General features: G+C 37.7%; 1 protein-coding gene across 2 annotated transcripts in view; it reads right to left on the bottom strand.

The window, feature by feature from the left end:
* SUMF1 (sulfatase modifying factor 1) overlaps nucleotides 1-19,908 on the bottom strand; it is a 93,835-nt gene that overhangs the window by 73,403 nt on the left and 524 nt on the right. For both annotated transcript variants that reach the window (XM_025922588.2, XM_086697552.1), the window contains exon 2: nucleotides 2,170-2,343. In XM_025922588.2, coding sequence (XP_025778373.1) covers nucleotides 2,170-2,343 — 174 coding nt within the window. The remainder of the gene's footprint in view (nucleotides 1-2,169; nucleotides 2,344-19,908) is intronic.

Below are 19,908 nucleotides of genomic sequence, written 5' to 3'. Positions count from 1 at the left end.
TCTCTCTCTCCGCCCCTCCCCAACTCACGCTTTCTCTATCTCTCTCAAAATAAATAAATACACTTTAAAAGAAAAAAAAATACGGCTGAGATCTCAAGATGGAAAAGAATGCTGAGTTTTCAAGGAATAGAAACAAGACCAGCTGGGCTAGAACATGGTGAGTAAGTAGAATGTGATATGAAATGAAGATGCAGGGGAAGAAAAAAAATGTAGTGTCATAAAAAGATGAAGTATTTATGCAAAGTAGGGGTTCTTAACACTTTTTGTGCCCTGGACCCTTCAGGCAGTATGGTGAAGCTTAGGGGCCTCCTTCTCAGAATGAAATGTTTAAAGGCATAAAACAAAATCAATATGATTACAAAGAAAACTAGTTATGTATAAATATTAATAAGGTTAATTTATGCTATAGTAATATACATGTCCTCTTTATTAATAATATTAAGTGAGATCTAGTGGAAGGTCTCATAATTATCATTTCTAAAGTGGGGATAAATGCAAATATTTTAAGATATATACAACAACAATAATGTGACAAAAAACATTTGTGATTTCTATTGGTGACAAAGTTAGAGGTGCTACTACCATTAGTATGATTTGTCATCTGCCTCAGAATTGAAGGAAAAGCTAAATTTTAGTAAAAAGCTAGATGTCATTTTTCCCCATCCATGTTCCTGGGTGCCCTAAATTCTGTTGATTCTATCTTCTTTATGTTAAATGCTAATCTGAAGAGAGCTCCTCTCCTTCCAAGTCTTCTTCGAACTTACGTAGACTATTGAGGAAACTGATCTGAGAGGAACCTTATGAAACAACGAAAAAAAGAGGGACTTCTTGTACTCTAAACACATATAAAAGAGAAAAACACTTTATATATTTTAGGAAATTCAAAGGAATGTGATGCTGCATAACCACTGTTTGAACACTTTTGCTTTCAACATTTACTCTCAAATTACTATTTTTTTTTAAGATTTTATTTTTAAGCAATCTCTACACACAATGAGGGGCTCAAACTCACAACCATGAGATCAAGAGTCATATGCTCCACCAACTGAGCCAGCGAGGCTCCCCTCAAATTACTTTTTTACTTAAAAGAGAAAACTGAGGGGCACCATGATGACTCAGTTGGTAGAACATCTGAGTCTTGATCTCAGCTCAGGTCTTGATCTCAGGGGTATGGGTTCAAGCTCTGCGTTGGGCTCCATGCTGGGCATAAAGCCTACTTTAAAAAAAAAAAAAAAATGATGTCTTGGGCCTGGGCAGGGGGAAATAAAACAAAACAAGGATCCCACAAACTGAAGGCGAGGGTAAAGTCCTCTGGTGAGAGAAAATGGGAAGTCTACAAAAGTATACTCTAGACACTTAGAGAAAGTTTCATAAACTAGAAAGCCTCCATCTACTTATTCCCTTTTAGAATAAATATCCACTTTCAGAACCTTGCTTTGGGATTCAGAACCAGAGAATAATCTGGAACTGCTACAGGAGAGCTTATGGGTTGTCAGGCATTGAAATAAAACCACAAAAATGAAAAGCTGCACTTCTGCATCTATAGCTTAATGAAATATGTAACCAAACTGCAATTTTTTGAGAGGGAAAAAGTGGTCTTACTCTAGATGCTATGTACTATCTCAAAAACCCCGAGCAGTGGTACTCTGCATATTAAAGCCCAGACACAATATAGGCTACTGGTTAAGAACACAGGCCCTGCCATCTCACTAGCCAGGCCTGAATCCCAGCCCCAACACTAGCTGTGTAACTCAAGGCAAACCACTTTCTAATCCTCAGTTTCCTAAAACATAACTGGCCTCATGGGGTTGTTATGAGAACTAGATTAGATGAAATATACATAAGGTGTTGAACATGGTATTGGGCACATAATAGAAAGTGGATAATTGATATTAGAAAAGAACAAGTTCGGGGCACCTGGGTGGCTCAGTCAGTTAAGCGTCCAACTTCAGCTCAGGTCATGATCTCGTGGTTCATGGGCTCAAGCCCTGTGTTGGGCTTTGTGTTGACAGCTCTGAGCCTGGAACCTGCTTCAGATTCTGTGTCTCCCCCTCTCTCTGCCCTTCTCCCACTCATGCTGTGTCTCTCTATCTCTCAAAAATAAATAAACATTTAAAAATTTTTTTTTAGAAAACACCAAGTTCTTCCTCCCCATCCCAACCCTATTACCTCTGTCAAATAGCCAGTTGAGTTCACAAACTTCTCAAATTCAGCATTACTGACTTCATAGGCATCCATGTAAAAGGCATCAATAGCAACTCTCCTTGCAGGTGCTTCCCCATCTTGCTTTATCTGAGGATCATCTGTGCCCATTGTAAACACTCCGGCGGGGATGAGGACCATCTGCAGCGAAAGGGGAGACGAGGAGTTGTGCCATCAGAGCCAAAGTGGACCTGTGTCAAGCACAGAGCACCTAGCACACAATAAGCACCCAAGGTATCACATGCCCACCACATAAATCACTGCACAGTGATATCACTCATGCTCCTGTGCAAGTCTCAAAAACACGTGAAAATTCTTTCGCAAGGTAGTTTCCTTAATCAAAACTCTACATGATACATGCCGTGGAAATAGGTCTGGAGCAATAAATAGTCACCAAGCTGCTAATGGCTGGAGTGCAAAGGCAGGGAAAATATTCTACTTTTTTATACATTTCAGTATGATTTTCCTTTAATATGCTCTCATTTCCTTTGAATTTTTTCAAATTTTATTTTTAAAAATAAAATCAAATGCAAAAATGCCATATATCATATTCTTAAAAACCATTGAGTGAATGTGGGTCTCCAATGAAATAGAAAAGACTTAAATCACTGAAATGGAAAATGTAAAAAGTTTAATAAGGGACCATGTCTTGCCCTTATTATGTCCTTGTCCTTAATTGATTCCTTATTAAAACTCTAATTGCAATTACTTTGCTCCTATCTATGGTCTCAAATAAAATCTAATCTCCAAGAGAGCAGTGGACTGCCTTGTTCACAACTGTATGTCTAGCCCTAAACAGAGCACCTAAGGACTGCACCGAATATATTCACCTAACAAATGCAAGCCTATGCTCAACATCATGAATCATTAGAAAAATATAAGTAAAAACTAAAAAGAGACTCTACTTCATGCCCACTAGCATGACTACAACCAAACAGATTGACAATAACAAGTATTGACAAGGATGTGGAAGTTGGAACCTTCACATATTGCTTGAAGGAATGTGAAGTGATGCAGCTGCCTTAGAAAGCAGTCTCTTGGTTCTTTAAAAATCTAAAAACAGAGTTACCATATGACCCTGCAATTTCACTCCTACAAAGATATCCAAGATAAATGAAAACAAATGTCCACGAAGAAACCTCCTACACAAATGTTCAGAGTAGCATTATTCACAACAGCCGAAAAAACAGAAACTCAAATGTCCATCAAATGACAGATACACAAAATGTGGTACATCTATAAAATGAAATATTACTCAGCCATAAAAAGAAATGAAGTGCCAATACAGATTACAATATGGATAAACCTTGAAAACATTATTCTACGTGAAAGAATCTACTCACAAAAGGCCACATCTTGTATGATTCCATACCTTTGAAATGCCCGGAACAGACAAATCCAAAGAGACATAGTGTAGACCAGCAGTTGCCAGAGGTAGGAGGAAAATAAAAATGGGGAATGACTGCTAATGGATACAGGGTTTCTTTTTGGGGGTGATGCAACGTTCTGGAATTACTGATGCTGGTTGTGAAACCTTGTGAATGAGATATGAAACACTGAACTGTTCAACTCACAAAGGTGAATTTCATGGTATGTCATTCTATCTCATTTTTTTTAAGTTTATGTATTTATTTTGAGAGAGAGATAGACAGCATGCACACACATGCAAGCAGGAGAAGGGCAGAGAGGGGGGAGGGAGAGAATCCCAAGCAGGATCCACACAGTACAGAGCCTTGATTTGGGGCTCAATCTCATGAACTGTGAGATTGTAACCTGAGCTAAAATCAAGAGCCAGACAGGTAACCAAGTGAGCCACCCACGCATTCCTATCTCAATGTTTAAAAAAAAACACACACACACACACACACAACCATACCATCTGTCAGAAATATACTCTGCAGGCACAGTATCTTACTTTCTAATCAGCTGAATGACAAATCAATTCATTGACCTCCTGGCAGCTTAAGAATTGTGAGGTATCTAATCTATAAAATAAGGGTTCTCAGGGTGCCTGGATGGCCCAGTCAGTTAAGTGTCTGACTCCTGATTTCAGCTCAGGTCATGATCTCACAGTTTCATGGATTAGAGCCCCACAATGGGCTCTGCACTGACAGTATGAATGGAGCCTGCTTGGGATTCTCTCTCTCTCCTTCTATCTCTGCCCTTCCCCCACTCACACTATCTCTGTCTCTCTCAAAAATAAGTAAACTTTAAAATAAAATAAAATAAAATAAGGTTCAAATTGAGGAAGGAAAAAGAGGAAGTCAAAGAGAAATAACTAGGAATAAAAAGAAAGAATGTGGGTTAGCAGTAACAGCAGAAGATCTGGGAAAACAAGATCAGAAGAAATGGAAGAAAGTAGTAATCAACAATCATTGATTCCTACTATTTCCATTGATTATCTTTGCTAGTGGTTGTCTTTAATTCTGTGCATATATTTCCCAATAAAAATGAAGCTCTTTTCATCTATGATATATGGGTAATAAATGCTTATTATTTGTCCAATGTATTACTATTCCTCTAAGGAATCATGCTTGGGGCACATGGATGGCTCAGTTGGTCAAGTGTCTGACTCTTGATTTCAGCTCAGGTCACGATCTCATGGTTGGTGAGACCACATGCGTGCACACACATGTACACTCCCTCTCTCTCAAAATAAATAAGTAAACTTTAAAAAAAAATCATGCCTGACTATTCCTGTCCCCTAATCCCAGCATTACAGAGGTCACCGTGTCTTACTGGATCTCCTAAATGTATTTCCCTCTGATTTGTCCCCTCTTTTCTATTCCCAGACAACTGCAGGAGCCTCACAACCAGTCACCCTGTCTCCAGTCTCATCCTTTCACATCCCTCCTTGCTCCATGCTAAGCTGTTTATCTTCTGTTCAGTCATTCATTCAGCAAATATTTAAGGACCTACTGAACTTTCCGAAATGCCAATCTTTGGTATCCAATACAATTTATTACAGCTCTGTTTTTAACAGAAGATTGGAAATAACCTAAATGTCCATCAGAAGTAGACAGGTTAAGTAAATTGTGGACCATCCACAAAACAGAAAGTTAAACATCCACAAGTAAAGGAAATACATAATAAATATATTTACCAATATATAGTAAACATAGTGGACTAATCACTTATAAAGCTAGCATGAAGATTAAAAGACACAGAAAGTGAAAACAACTCATCACAATAACTAGTTAAGGGATATGTAAAATGAAAAGATACAAAATGAGATATCAAAAACATGAAATATGGCAGCAGGGAGTAAAAATGTGACACTTTAGAATGCAATAAAACAAGTTATCAACTTAAAAATAGGCTATATAAAAATCTCATGGTTGTTATATGAAAACCTCATGGTAATCACATAGTGAAAACCTATAGTAAATACACAAAAGATAAAGGAAAAGGAATATAAGCATACCCCTAAAGTAACCAATCAAACCACAAAGAAGGAGAGCAAGAGAAGAAAAGAGGAACAGAGAGGAATAACAACAACAAAAGCCAGAAAACAATGAACAAAATGGCAATAAGTACATACCTATCAATAATTACTATAAATGTAAATGGACTAAACTATCCAATCAAAAGACAAAGAGTGACTGAATAAATTAAAAAACAAGAACCATCTATATGCAGTCTACAAGACACTTACTTTTTTTTTTTTTTTAATTTTTTTTTTCAACGTTTATTTATTTTTGGGACAGAGAGAGACAGAGCATGAACGGGGGAGGGGCAGAGAGAGAGCGAGACACAGAATCGGAAGCAGGCGCCAGGCTCTGAGCCATCAGCCCAGAGCCCCACGCGGGGCTCGAACTCACAGACCGCGAGATCGTGACCTGAGCCGAAGTCGGACGCTCAACCGACTGAGCCACCCAGGTGCCCCCAAGACACTTACTTTAGAGGTAACCACACACAGACTGAAAGTGAAGGAAAGGAAAAAGATATTCCATGAAAATGGAAACCAACAGGAAGCTGGAGTAGCTATACTTACATCAGACAAAATCAACTTTAAAACAGAGACTACAATAAAACACAAGGAGCATTACATAATGATAAAGAGGCCACTCCAACATGGGGATATAACACTTGTAAAAATGTATGCAACCAACATATGTAAATATATAAACATGTAAATAGATAAACCAAATATTAATAGACCTAAAGGGAGAAATAGACAGCACCACAATAATATATCCCACTTATATCAATGGATAGGACACCCAGATAGAAAATCAATGAAGAAACCACAATCTTAAACAACACATTAGGTCAAATAGACTTAACAGACATATACAGAACATCCCATCCAAAAGCAAAAAATACACATTCTTCTCAAGTGCACATGGAACACTCTCCAGGATAGATCCCATGATAGGCCACAAAACAAGTCTTAATAAATTTAAGAGGTCTGAAATCATGTCAAGCAACTTTCCAAGCACAATGATATGAAACTAGAAATCAATTCCATAAAGAAAACCACAAAATTCACAGTTACATTAAGATTAAACAACAGGCTACTTATCAATCAAGGGGTCAAAAAAGAAATCAAAACATAAATTTAAAAAATATGAGACAAATAAAAATGGAAATATACTAAAATTTATGGGATGCAGCAAAAGAAATTCTGAGAAATTCAGAGCAATAAATGAAGAAACCAGTTCTTTAAAAAGATAAAAATGATAAATCCTTAGCTAGACTCACCAAGAAAAAAAGAGAGTGGACTCAAATAAATAAAATCAAAAATGAAAGAGAAGATATTACAAATGATACCACAGAAACACAAAGGATCATAAGAAACCACTATGAACAATTATATGCCAAAAAATTGAACAACCTAAAAAACTGGAAAAAATTTCCAGAAACATACAACCTACCAGAATGAATCATGGAGAAACAGAAAATCTGAACAGACTGATTACTACTAAGGAAATTGAATCAGTAATCAAAAACCTCCCCCAAAAAACAAAAGTCTAGAACCAGACAGCTTCACTGGGGAATTCTACCAAACATTCAAAGAAGAATTATTACCAATCCTCCCCAAACATTTCCAAAAAACTGAAGAGAGAGAACTTCCGAACTCATTTTATGAGGTCAGTATTATCCCAACACCAAAACCAGACAGGATGCTGCAAGAATAAGAAATTATAGGTGCATATCTGTGATGAACATAGATGCAAAAATTCTCAACAAAGTATTAGCAAACTGAATTCAACAATACATTAAAAAGATCACACGCCATGATCATGGGGGATTTATTCCTGGGAAGCAAGTCTGATTCAACATCCACAAATCAGCCAGTGTGATACACCACATTAACATAACGTATGAGAAAAAATCATATGATCATATCAACAGATGCAAAAAAGCATTTGACAAATTTCAACATCCACTTAATTTTTTTCAAGGTTTATTTATTTTGAGAAGGCAGGGGCAGGGGCAGAGAAATGGAATCCTAGCAAGCCACATGCTGTCAGCGCAAAGCCTGACACAGGGCTCTATCTCATGAAACATGAGATCATGACCTGAGCTAAAATCAAGAGTCAGACACTTAACTGTCTGAGCCACCCAGGCACCCCCAAAATTCAACACCTACTTACGATATAAACTCTCAACAAAGTGGGTACAGACAGAAAGTACCTAAACATAATAAAGGGTATGTGACAAGACCACAGCTAACATTATACTCAATGGTAAAAAGCTAAAAGCTTTTCCTTTAAGATCAGGAACAAGACAAGGATGCCCACTCTTGCCACTTTCATTCAATTTAATATTGGTAGTTCGAGCCAGAGTAATTAGAGAAGAAAAAGAAACAAAAGACATTCAAATGAGAAAGGAAGAAGTAAAACTATCACCATGTACAGATAACATTATATAGAAAACCCCGAAGACTCCACCAAAAAACTGTAAACTAATAATCAAATTCCAGTAATGATGCAGGATACAAAATCAATAGCAAAAAATCCTGTTACATATCCATACAATAACCAAATATCAGAAAGATAAAACAATCCCATTTACAATTGCATCAAAAATAATAAAATATCCAGGAATAAATTTAACCAAGGGGCTGAAAGACTTGTATACTGAAAACAACACATTAAGAAATTGAAAACAACCATGGAAAATATATTCCATGCTCATGCATTTAAAGAATTAATATTGAATTAATTAATAAATTAATAAAGAATTAATAAAGAATTAAGCGCATTCTTACGATTCAATGCAATTCCTATCAAATTCCAATAGCATTTTTCACAGAAATAGAAAAAACAAACCTAAAATTTGCATGAAACTACAAAAGACTCTGAATAGCCAAAGCAACCTTGAGAAAGAACAAAGCTGGAGGCATTGCACTCCCTTATTTAAAACAGCATTACAAAGCTACAGTAATTAAAACAGTATGGTATTGGCATAAAAACAATGAAACATAACAGAGAGCCCAGAAATAAACCCATGTAAACATGGTCAATAAGTTTACAACAAAGAGGCCAAGAATATCAAATGGAGAGAAGAGTCTCTTCAATAAATAGTGTTAGGAAAACTGGATAGCCATATTCAGAAGAATGAAACTAAACCACTATCTTACACCATACACAAAATTAACTCAAAATGGATGAAAGACTTGAACATAAGACCTGAAACCATAAAATTCTGGAAGAAAACCTAAGCAGTAAACTCCTTGTTACAGGTGTTGGTGATAATTTTTTGAATCTGACACTAAAAGTATAACAAAAGCAAAAATGAACAAGTGGGTCTATATCAAATTAAAAAGCATCTGTACAGCAAAGGAGACCATCAATAAAATAAAAAGGCAACCTAATGAATGATAGAAATTTTTTGCAAATCATGTATCTAACAAGAAGCTAATATTCATAATATATAAAGATCTCATACAATTCAACAGCAAAAAAAAAAAAATCTGATTAATAAATGGCCTAAATAGACATTTTTCCAAAGAAAATATATAGATGGTCAACAAGTACATGAAAAGATGCTCACCATCATTATCACAGAAATGTAAATCAAAACCACAATGAGATTGCACCTCATACCTGTTAGAATGGCTGTTATCAATACACCTCACATTTGTTACAATGGCTCATCAACAGTGTAAGAAATAAGTGCTGGCAAAAAATGTGGTTAAAAGAAACTCATGTGTACTGTTGGCGGGAATGTAAATTGGTACAACCACTATGGAATACAGTATAGAGGCTCCTCAAAAAGCTAAAAAGTATTATTTAAACAATGATCACATAGAGGCGCCCCTGTAGTCCAGTCAGTTGAGCGTCCAACTTCGGTTCAGGTCATGATATTGCGTTTCACAAGTTCAAGCCCCACAATGGGCTCTGTGCTGACAGCTTGGAGCCTACAGCCTGCTTCAGATTCGGTCTCCTGCTCTCTCCGCCCTCCCCCACTCATGCGGTCTCTCTCTCTTTCAGAAATAAACAAACATTAAAATATATTTAAAAAATAAAAAAATAAAGAACGACATAGTCAGTAATTTCACTTCTGGGTATTTACCCAAAGATAACTAAAACAGAAATTCAAAAAGATGTATGCACCCCAATGTTCAAGGTAGCACTATTTATAATAGCCAAGATATGGAAACAACTTAAGTGTCCATCAGTGGATGAATGGATAAAGAAACTGTGGAATGTATGTAAGTATATAAATACGTGTGTATATATAAAAATATACCGCCTTGTGTATATCATATACATGGTATATATAATGTATATATACATATATTTCTCAATCATTCAGTCCTAAAAAAGAATAAAATCTTGTCATTTGCAACATGGATGGAACTTGAGGGCATTACGCTAAGTAAAGTCAGACAGAGAAAGACAAATAACATATGACCTCTCTTCTATCTGGAATCTAAAGAAACAAAAAACAAGCTTACAGATACAGAGAACAGATTGGTGGTTGCCACAGGCAGGGGGTGGGGGGGCAGGAAAGGAGGTAAAAGAAAATTGGTCAGTTACACCTCAATAAAAATAAATTTTTAAAAAAGATTGGTCAGGAGGGACTGGATGGCTCAGTTGGTTGAACACCCAACTCCTGATTTCAGCTCAGGTCATAATCTCATGGTTCATGGGTTCGAGCCCTGCATCAGGCTCCACGCTGATGGTGCAGAGCCTGCTTGGGATTCTGTCTCCCTCTCTCTCTGCCCCTCTCCTGTTCCCCTCTCTCAAAATAAATAAATAAACATTTTTAATTTTTTTTTAATTAAAAAGATTGGTCAGTTCCAGAAAGGCATAGCTTTTTACTTCTCTAAAAAAATACTGTGTACTTTTTGACAGTTCTATAAGGAATCAGGTGGAAACCCAACTTGTAACCAATACAAGATTTCAAATTTATTCTGGGGCTTCTTTAGTGCCCCATACACATCATTGCTTAGAAAATTCAGGGCATTGTAGCAACGTGGATGGAACTGGAGAGTGTGATGCTAAGTGAAATAAGCCATACAGAGAAAGACAGATACCATATGGTTTTATTCTTATGTGGATCCTGAGAAACTTAACAGAAACCCATGGGGGAAGGGAAGGAAAAAAAAAAGGGGTTAGAGTGGAAGAGAGCCAAAGCATAAGAGACTCTTAAAAACTGAGAACAAACTGAGGGTTGATGGGGGGGTGGGAGGGAGGAGAGGGAGGGTGATGTGTATTGAGGAGGGCACCTTTTGGGATGAGCACTGGGTGTTGTATGGAAACCAGTTTGACAATAAACTTCATACATTGAAAAATGAAATAAAATAAAAACTTAAAAAAAAAAGAAAATTCAGGGCAAATGGCTGTTTTTGTTATTGTTCTTGTGGACACCTTTACTGCATCACCTAAAACCTAAAATCTTTTTTAGTTGTAACAAATATTTTAAAAAGCATTACATATATTGCTTAATAAATTGTAAGGCAAACATCTTTACAACCCACCCTCCATGAAAGAAAGTACTTTGCCAATTACTGCAGAAGCCATTATTATGCCCATGGTGAACATAAATCCTCTGTCTCATCAGAGAGGAAAACCACTGCTCAGACTTTTCACTTTTATTTAAGATACAATTGATACAGGACATTATATTAGCTCCAGGTGTACAACATGATTCAATAATCCTATATAGTATGAAATGATTACATAATAAGTCTAGTTAACATCCATCACAACAGTTAAATAATTTGTTTTTTTTTTTTTTGTGGTAAAAACTTTTAAGATCTCTTACCAACTTTCAAATATATAATACTGCATTAACTATAGTCACCATACTGCACTATCCTTTTATATGCACTGTTACCTTATTTTATTTGCAGTTTAATTATTTAACTATGCATCCTATACATTACAGTTTACATTGTTTTTTTTTTTAATATGGTATTTAGGTATCTAAATCTGTAAGTTCTCCCTTTTTCCTTTTGCAATTTATTTGCTGAAGAAACTGGGTCATTTGTCCAATAGAGATTCCCAGAGTCAAGATTTTGTTGACTATAAACTTATAGTGTAGTTTACCGTTATCCCCTGTCCTCTGCACCTCCTGAAAATTGATAGCTGAATCTGGAGGCTTTATCAGATTCAGGTTTGATTTGGGGGTAGTTAAAACTTCCCTAGAGGTGGTGATGTCTTCTTCATTAAGAAGCACATAGTGGGGCGCCTGGGTGGCGCAGTCGGTTAAGCGTCCGACTTCAGCCAGGTCACGATCTCACGCTCCGTGAGTTCGAGCCCCGCATCAGGCTCTGGGCTGATGGCTCAGAGCCTGGAGCCTGTTTCTGATTCTGTGTCTCCCTCTCTCTCTGCCCCTCCCCCGTTCATGCTCTGTCTCTCTCTGTCCCAAAAATAAATAAACGTTGAAAAAAAAAAATTTAAAAAAAAAAAAAAAAAAGAAGCACATAGTGTAGGGGTGCATGGGTGGTTCAGTCAGTTAAGCAACTCTTGGTTTTGGCTCAGGTGATGATCTCAAGGTTCATGTCAATTTAATCATATACCACTTTCCTACTTAATTTGTTTAGGTGTGCCCCTCACCTTTTCAGAGTAAAATAAAGTATCTAAGGCTTGACACCTAATCTCTCACCATCTCCCTCACCATGTATTCTACCTACACTGTCTGTAAACAGTCAATATTCAAGATCACTTCCTCTAGGCCTATTGCCTACAATTCCCTCCTCTGTCTGAGTCGTATGTCCCTCATTTGGGTTCCTCAAATAAATACCTCTATGTATCCTAAAAAGTGGCACACACAGTAACTTAATGATGGGTTTTCACCTCCCCTAGATCCTAGGCTCTTTAGGAATCACAAATAAAGTTTTCACTTCTATATCCCCAGGGCCTAGCATGGCACATAGTTCAGGGCAGACACTTAAAAAAAAAAAATCTTTATGGACTTGAATGAGTGAAATCATGAATATGATGAGGAATTAGCTATTTGAATTATTCCTAATTGTAAAAATTCTTTTTCTTTTATAACACAGTCCCAGACTTGGATAGCATGGTTGCATGATAGTGAAACCTGTGTAAAAGACACTGCTTGACAAACATTCTATATTTTCTTAGTAGAGTTTGGGCCTCATCTTTACCTTTGAACCTCAGATCCAAATGCACTGTCTTCTGGAATCTCAGGCCAAAGGAAATTCTCAAAAGCAACCACAAGGTAATTTTATGGGAAGCAGAAACCACAGCCCAAAGCCAGATCACCAGCTCGGGAAGAAGCCAGTCCACACCCTCGGGTAGTACGCTGATCAACTACAAAGCAACACAGCTCTCCACCAGAAAATGCTCCAACCTACACAGGGAGGAGTTTTCCAGTGTGAAGAAATTAGAACATTTGGAGACAGACCAAATGAACAGGGTCAATATTATTTTGGGGTTCCTAGGAAGTATTCTTGCAGTATTTCTGTGACTGGGTATAATGTAAAGCCGTTGTAGTATAGAGGAGTAATAGGCACAGGTTGAATTGTGTGACATAAAAGCTTTGCCTCCCCTCCCCCCAAAAGAAAGACTGTGCTCAAGGACTAAACTAGGTTCATGCATTATTCTCATAATCCTCCAAATGTCTGAGACACAAGATTCCTCAGGCCTTGGAAGAGAAGGCAGAATGTTAAGCAGTTCTGCAGAGAAGCAGAAAAATAGAAGACTTCAGACAAAAGCTTCAAGTGTAGTTTTAAAATGATTATTAAAATGGTCTAAAAAGAGGTTTAATAAAGGACTTAAAAGGTAAAAATGAAAAAGCTCTCCAGCAGCAGACCTATCTCAGGTCCTATCCTGAGAACAGGTGTTCAAACCCACAGGAAGCTGTGTGCCTTGTTCCTAATGAAGTTTTACAATCACCTCATTTTCTCATCCTCTTCTCCCTCAAGGTGAGTACCAACAATGCTAATACAATCACAACTTCCACTGTGGACTCCTGGCCTAGTTTTTCTTTTTCTTCTTCTTTCATTAACCATCAGAGATAGCCAACCCTGAATAAGCCAAGTTTCCGTTCTGGAGGCGTTCTGGAAGTAATAGATAACAGTAGCCTGCATTGCTCTGAGTAGATCAGAATTTCCAATTTCCATGAATGAGATAAAGTTTCCTGTCCTACAAATGTGAAATGTGGTGCTGGTAAAATCCAGAGCACCAGGTGTTTCAATCTGTAGGACCGCAAGCCAGATGAAAGAACCATTCTAATCAAGTCTTCCTTTTGAAGTTCCAGATTCAAACAATCCATTCCTCCTCGAAAGTATGTTAAAACCCTTTTGCCACACCACAGTTTGTGTCAATGCCACTCAAGCCAAAAGCACAGAAGTCAAGGTGATTCTTTTACCCCTAGAACCATATTTGGGCTATACACTCCAGCCAGGTGCAGTGGGCATCTATACTTTTGCCCACCTGGCATTCAATGCTTCCTGTTCTTGTCAGAGCAATTGACATCCCTTTGAAAACCATGTATTCAACTCTCTAAGTATAGAGAGTCGTGAGCTCTTACCCCACCTACTGTGGCTCAGGTTGGCCAACTGTGACTTTGAGAAAACGGGTACTCTCTCTTCCATCAGTAAAAAGAGATAGACAGAAAGAGAGAGATTGCCTGAAAACGGAGCAAACACATAAGAAAGAAGAGCCAGGAGACAGTCAAAAAGGAAGATCTGAAGATACTGCCTCAGGCCCTGGAACCAGTTGTGTCTGGGGCCTTATCTGCTCTTGAACTTTTCAACTATGAGAGCCCATAATGGCCCTCCTCCCACTTTTTTTCCAGCTGAGGTCAGCTTTGCCTTTTCTTTCCCTTGCTGTGAGATTTTTATCTTACATACAAAAATGAAATAAGCTTATATGAACACTTTTGGGTAGGCCTCCCTTTTCCTTCTTTCCTCTCCTCAAATCTAATAAGCTAAAGGCTCAGAAGAAAGTGAGGTGAAAAAAAGAAGCATGATCTCTGGATCTGCCTTAGCTGTCTATACAAGGCTTCTCTATCTATACCATTCTCTTAGTCTACCGCGTACACAGACAGACAATAGTTATAGACGGAATAACATTAAAGTTCCTTCAAGCCCTGGGATTTATGAGTCTATTAAGCCTCAGTGGCCTCATCTGTAAAGTGGGCAATAGTATCTCTTACTGGATTCTTGGGAGGATGAGACACAGCAAAAGATTATTTTACAAAGTTTTCTTCAAAGTATGGGACACCCTTTATTCCCACAGCACTTTTTTCAGTATTGTAGCCACCAAAAAAAGGTAACAGATCATTCAAGCAATTATTAGAGAACGTCTAAAATTGTGTAAGGCACTCTGGCAATAGAGATACAGAGATTTAAAAAGGTCTAAAAATACTTCCCATGTAGAATATCAGACAACTCACAGAAAATACCAAAGAAAATATACAAGTTGCCTTTAATACTACTTTCTGGAGGAAAGGTTTCATGGAAGAGATGGCATTCGATCATGCTTCGACACATGGGAAAGCATTACCCAATCAGAAACATTCTCAGATAGGAAATCAGGACTGGAGTTACCCATACATACAGAGCCATGACATACAATTTAATCATCCCATGATTCCAAATGCCTTTCAAGCAACAGTTTTAAAAGATACACGGAGATCAAAACATCTTGCTACCTTGTACAAAATAACCCCAGTAGAAATCGTTAGGACAATTTTCTCATTGAGAATTATATATATTTTTAACCAGAAGGGACTTGAGTAAAATTTTAAAATATCTAAGTTGTTTCCCATACAATTTTTACTGCAAGAACTTTCCAATGAAACTGTAAATTCCTTGAGGGTAAAGCCAGTGCTATTTATTATTTTGTGTCCCTAATCTTGCCAAGTGATCATTAAATGAATTGAAATACAAAAAAAGACTCACAGTTGAAAAGCGTTACGTTAAAAAGTGTGAAAATGTCATCCCCAGAAACCTTACATTACTAACATTTCCCAGAACACACCATGCACCTGCACAACGCTTTGTTTGTGCCCACGCTCCTCCCCTTCTTGGAATGTCCTTCAATCTGTCCTTCCATCCCAGCTCCTGAAAATGTCTCCTTCAAGCCCTAGCTCTAATGTGACCTTTTCTTTAAGACATTTCCTAATTTGTCCAGGAGGAATGAATTGTTGCTTCCTCTCCAAGGGCTTTGTAACATATTTCTCCTGTAGTGTTATCACTATGGAAAAATGATGCTTACATGTAATTGTGCGTGGAGGGGGAAGGGAGAGAGAGAGTGAGAGAGAGAGGAAGGTAGGGGGAGAAAACGATGGGGGAACAGAGAGTGCACATGTGTAGACGCTAGCAAGCGCACACCCACCAGAGAGTAAATGGTAAATGCCTTAAGGGGAGCGCATAGGTCTTTTTCTTTTCTTTATGCCCAGGACATAAGGTAGTGTTATAAAATATGTGTACCAAATAAACATCTGCTGAATTAAACTAAAGACAAAAGAAAAAAATTAGATTTAATACAACCCCAATCCAAACCTCAGAAAGTTATTTTATGATATCAACAAAGTGATTCTAAGTTTATATGAACAGACAAAAGACCCAGAATAGCCAACACAATACTGAAGGAAAAAAACAAAGCTAGAGGGTGGATGCTACCCAACTTGAAGAGTTACTGTAAAGTTACAGTAATCAAGATGGTGTATACTGGTGAAAGAACAAATAGATCAATAAAACAGAAAAGAGAGCCCAGGAGAAAACATCTGTAAGGAAAGTCAACTGGTCTTTGAGGAAGGAGCTAAGGCAAAACAGTGGAGCAAAGAGTCTCTTCAATAAACAGTGCTAGAACAACTGGATATTCACATAAAAATAATAATCCAGACACAGACATTATACCCTTCACAAAAATTAACTCAAAATAGATCACAGACCTAAATCTAAAATGCAAAACTGTAAAACTCTTAGAAGATAACATAGGAGAAAACCTAGATGACAATGGGTATGGTGATGACTTTTTTAATTTTTTTAATGTTTATTTACTTTTGAGAGAGAGACAGACACACAGACAGACTTGAACAGGGGAGGGGCAGAGAGAGAGGGAGGCACAGAAACTGAAGCAGGCTCCAGGCTCTGAGCTGTCAGCACACAGCCCGACACGGGGCTTGAACTCACGAACCGTGAGATCATGACCTGAGCTGAAGTCAGATGCTTAACTGACTGAGCCACCCAGGGGCCCAGGTGATGACTTTTTAGACACAACATCAAAGGCATCATCCACAAAAGAAGGTGCCAAGCCAGGCTTCAATAAAATTAAAAATTTCTGCTCTTCAAAAAATAATTCAAGAGAATGAGAAGACAAGCCACAGACTAAGAAAAATTCGCAGATGACACATCTGATAAAGGACTGTTATCCAAAACAAAGAACTCTTCAAACTCAACAATAAGAAAACAAAACAATCTGATTTAAAAACGGGCCAAGGGGCACCTGGGTGCCTCAGTCAGTTACGTGTCTGACTCTTGATTTCAGCACAGGTCATGATCTCATGGTTTGTGGGTTCGAGCCCTCATCAGGCTCCACACTAACAGTGTGAAGCCTGCTTGGGATTCTCTGTCTCCCCCTTTCTCTGCCCCTCCCCTGCTCACTCTCGCTCTTGCTCTCTTTCTCTCTCAAAATAAATAAACATCAAAAAAGAAAAGGAAAAAAATTAAAAGGAAAATAAAAATGGGCCAAAGACTTAACAGACACCTCAACACAGAAGACACACAGATGGCAAAGATATCATATGTTAAGCAAAAAAATGCAAACTAAAACAACAGTGAGATACCACTACATACCTCAGAATGCCCAAAATCTGGAACAATGACAACACCAAATGCTGGTGACAGTGTGGAGCAAGAGGAACGCTCATATATTGCTAGTGGGAATGCAAAATGATACAACCACTTTGGAAGACAATTTTGCAGTTTCTTAAAAACCTAAGCATATTCTTGCCATATGTTCCAGCAATTGTGCTTCTTGGTATTTATGAAAATTTATGTCCATACAAAAACCTGCACACAGATGTTTATAGCAGCTTTATTCCTAATTGCCAAAACTTAAATGCAAGCAAGATGCCCTTTGGTAAGTGAATGGAGTGATAAACTGTAGTTTATGGATATTATTCAGTGCTACAAAGAAACTAGCTATTAAACTATGAAAAGACATCGAAGAATCGTAAATGCATATTACCAAAGAAAGAAGCCAATCTGAAAGGCTACATAGTATATAATTCCAATTGTGGCATTCCAGAAAAGGCAAAACTATGGGCACAATAAAAAGATCAGACGTTGCCAGTGGGGAGGAGGGGAAGGAATGAATAGAGGGAGCACAAACAGTTTTAGGGGAATGAAAATACTATACTATATACCACACTATATGATAATGATGAATATACACCATACATTTGTCCAAACCCATACAACGCACAACACCAAGTGTGAACCCTAAGGAAAACTATGGACTTCGGATAACTATGATACATAAATGCAGGCTCATCATTTGTAACAAATGTACCATTCTGGTGGAGGATGTTGATAACTGGGGAGGCTATACATTGTGTAGGGGCTGGGGATATATGGGAAATTTCTGTACCTTCTTCTCAGTTTTGTTTTAAATGTAAAAATCCTCTAAAAGAAACAGTAAGTTTAAAAAAAAAGAAAATTAAGGGAAACAATGTCAATCACTACAACCAAGTATCTCTCTCATAATATTGGACTTCTTGAATTCAGAATAATGGCTAAGTGTCAGAATTAGACCAAAGTCATCTCCACATGAACTGAAACACTTGAAACTAAGGAAAACATAGAGAGAAGAACTGCCTCTTATGAAGTCTTTTGTCTTGATAACAAGGCTACTTTGGGTTCAGTCATTAAGTAGAGTCCTTGAATGCTTGTGAGCTGTGTTCTCAGCAACAGCTAGTTCACTAATAGCATAAGATGCCTCCAAACATTAGAGAAAGTGAATTCAAGGGAAGACTAGCATAAAATAAAAACATGTATGGAAGAAACAAACAAACAAGCAAACAGGAACTTGCCAAAAATGACTCAAACAATACCTAGGCCAGACCCAAAACCACTCTGAAAAAAGGAAAAAAAATGTTTATCTTATGAACATAATTAAACAGACATTGGCACCCACATCTCATTCTGAAATTTAAAAAGAAGTTAGAGCACTTAAAATGAGGCATGTTCTATACTGGCCAAAAGGTTCTAGGGAAAAATTTGATATAGATCAATCTGTAAATGTCACCCTGTTAGTAACAAAGCAGATAAAAAGATACAAGGCATTCTCTTTTGAAGGAGGGAGGAACTGATTATCATTTACCACAAAGGTAGAAAGAAATTAAAATCATCAATGGTCAATACACACTACAACAATAACCAGGGCTCCTACCACACAAAAGATAAACACTAATAAATCAGGGCATCCTCTGAGTAACAACCAGAAAATGTATAAGGCCAAAAATTACACAGGATAGAGAAACAACCAGAAGCCCAGCTACCAACCTCCTAACCCTCTATACCTGAGCCACAAAGTTAGAGTCCTCACCCCCAACATCCTCACTCCCTAGCTGGGGAAAGGCACCCCCAGACAGTATCTTTGGTAACTGTAATGTGAAAGTAAAGAACTACTATGGTGGCAGCATACGGAAATACTGAAGAGGAAGAAAAAGGAAGAAGTCAGGCATGGCCTGATGGAAGACACTACCTCTCACCTAAGTCCTGAGTACTGTTCAGAATTAAACCACAGGAAAGAAAAGGGGGATAGAAAAAATAAGGAAAGGATGTACTAGATATACAAGAAGGAGTTTAGGAGTCAAACATCTGGGTTCTAGTCCCCATAATTCCACACCCATACCAATATGCAAAGTACCTGGAAAGAATGAAGTAACTGTTGTTACTAATGTTATTATTCATATATACTAACACTTAACACATCCAGGCACTAAGAGAGGCACAGATAATAACACTAATAAAGGAACTACAATTGGTTTGGTCCTTCCTATGTGCTGAATAAGGATAATAAGATAAACAGGACAAGTCCTTGCCCTCAAGAAAGTCTACTGAAAAAACAAAACAAAAGAACCAGTGTCTACTGGAAGAATCTATCGATAAACATACAACAATGTTAACGACATTTAAAGACCACTGTCCAGATTCCTTCACAGTTAATAAAACCTGTCGCCCGTAAACGCCTGAGAAACTCAAGAGGAAGATGGGGTGGAGTAAGGAGGAAATGAGTAAGAAGTGAGAAAGGGGAGTGTCAACTGTCC

Source organism: Puma concolor, chromosome A2 (genome assembly GCF_028749965.1).
Source record: "Puma concolor isolate L17-30 chromosome A2, mPumCon1.1.hap2, whole genome shotgun sequence".
Classification (NCBI taxonomy): domain Eukaryota; kingdom Metazoa; phylum Chordata; class Mammalia; order Carnivora; family Felidae; genus Puma; species Puma concolor.
Note: the sequence above shows the minus strand (reverse complement) of the source record. Positions and strands in the feature narration are given on the sequence as shown.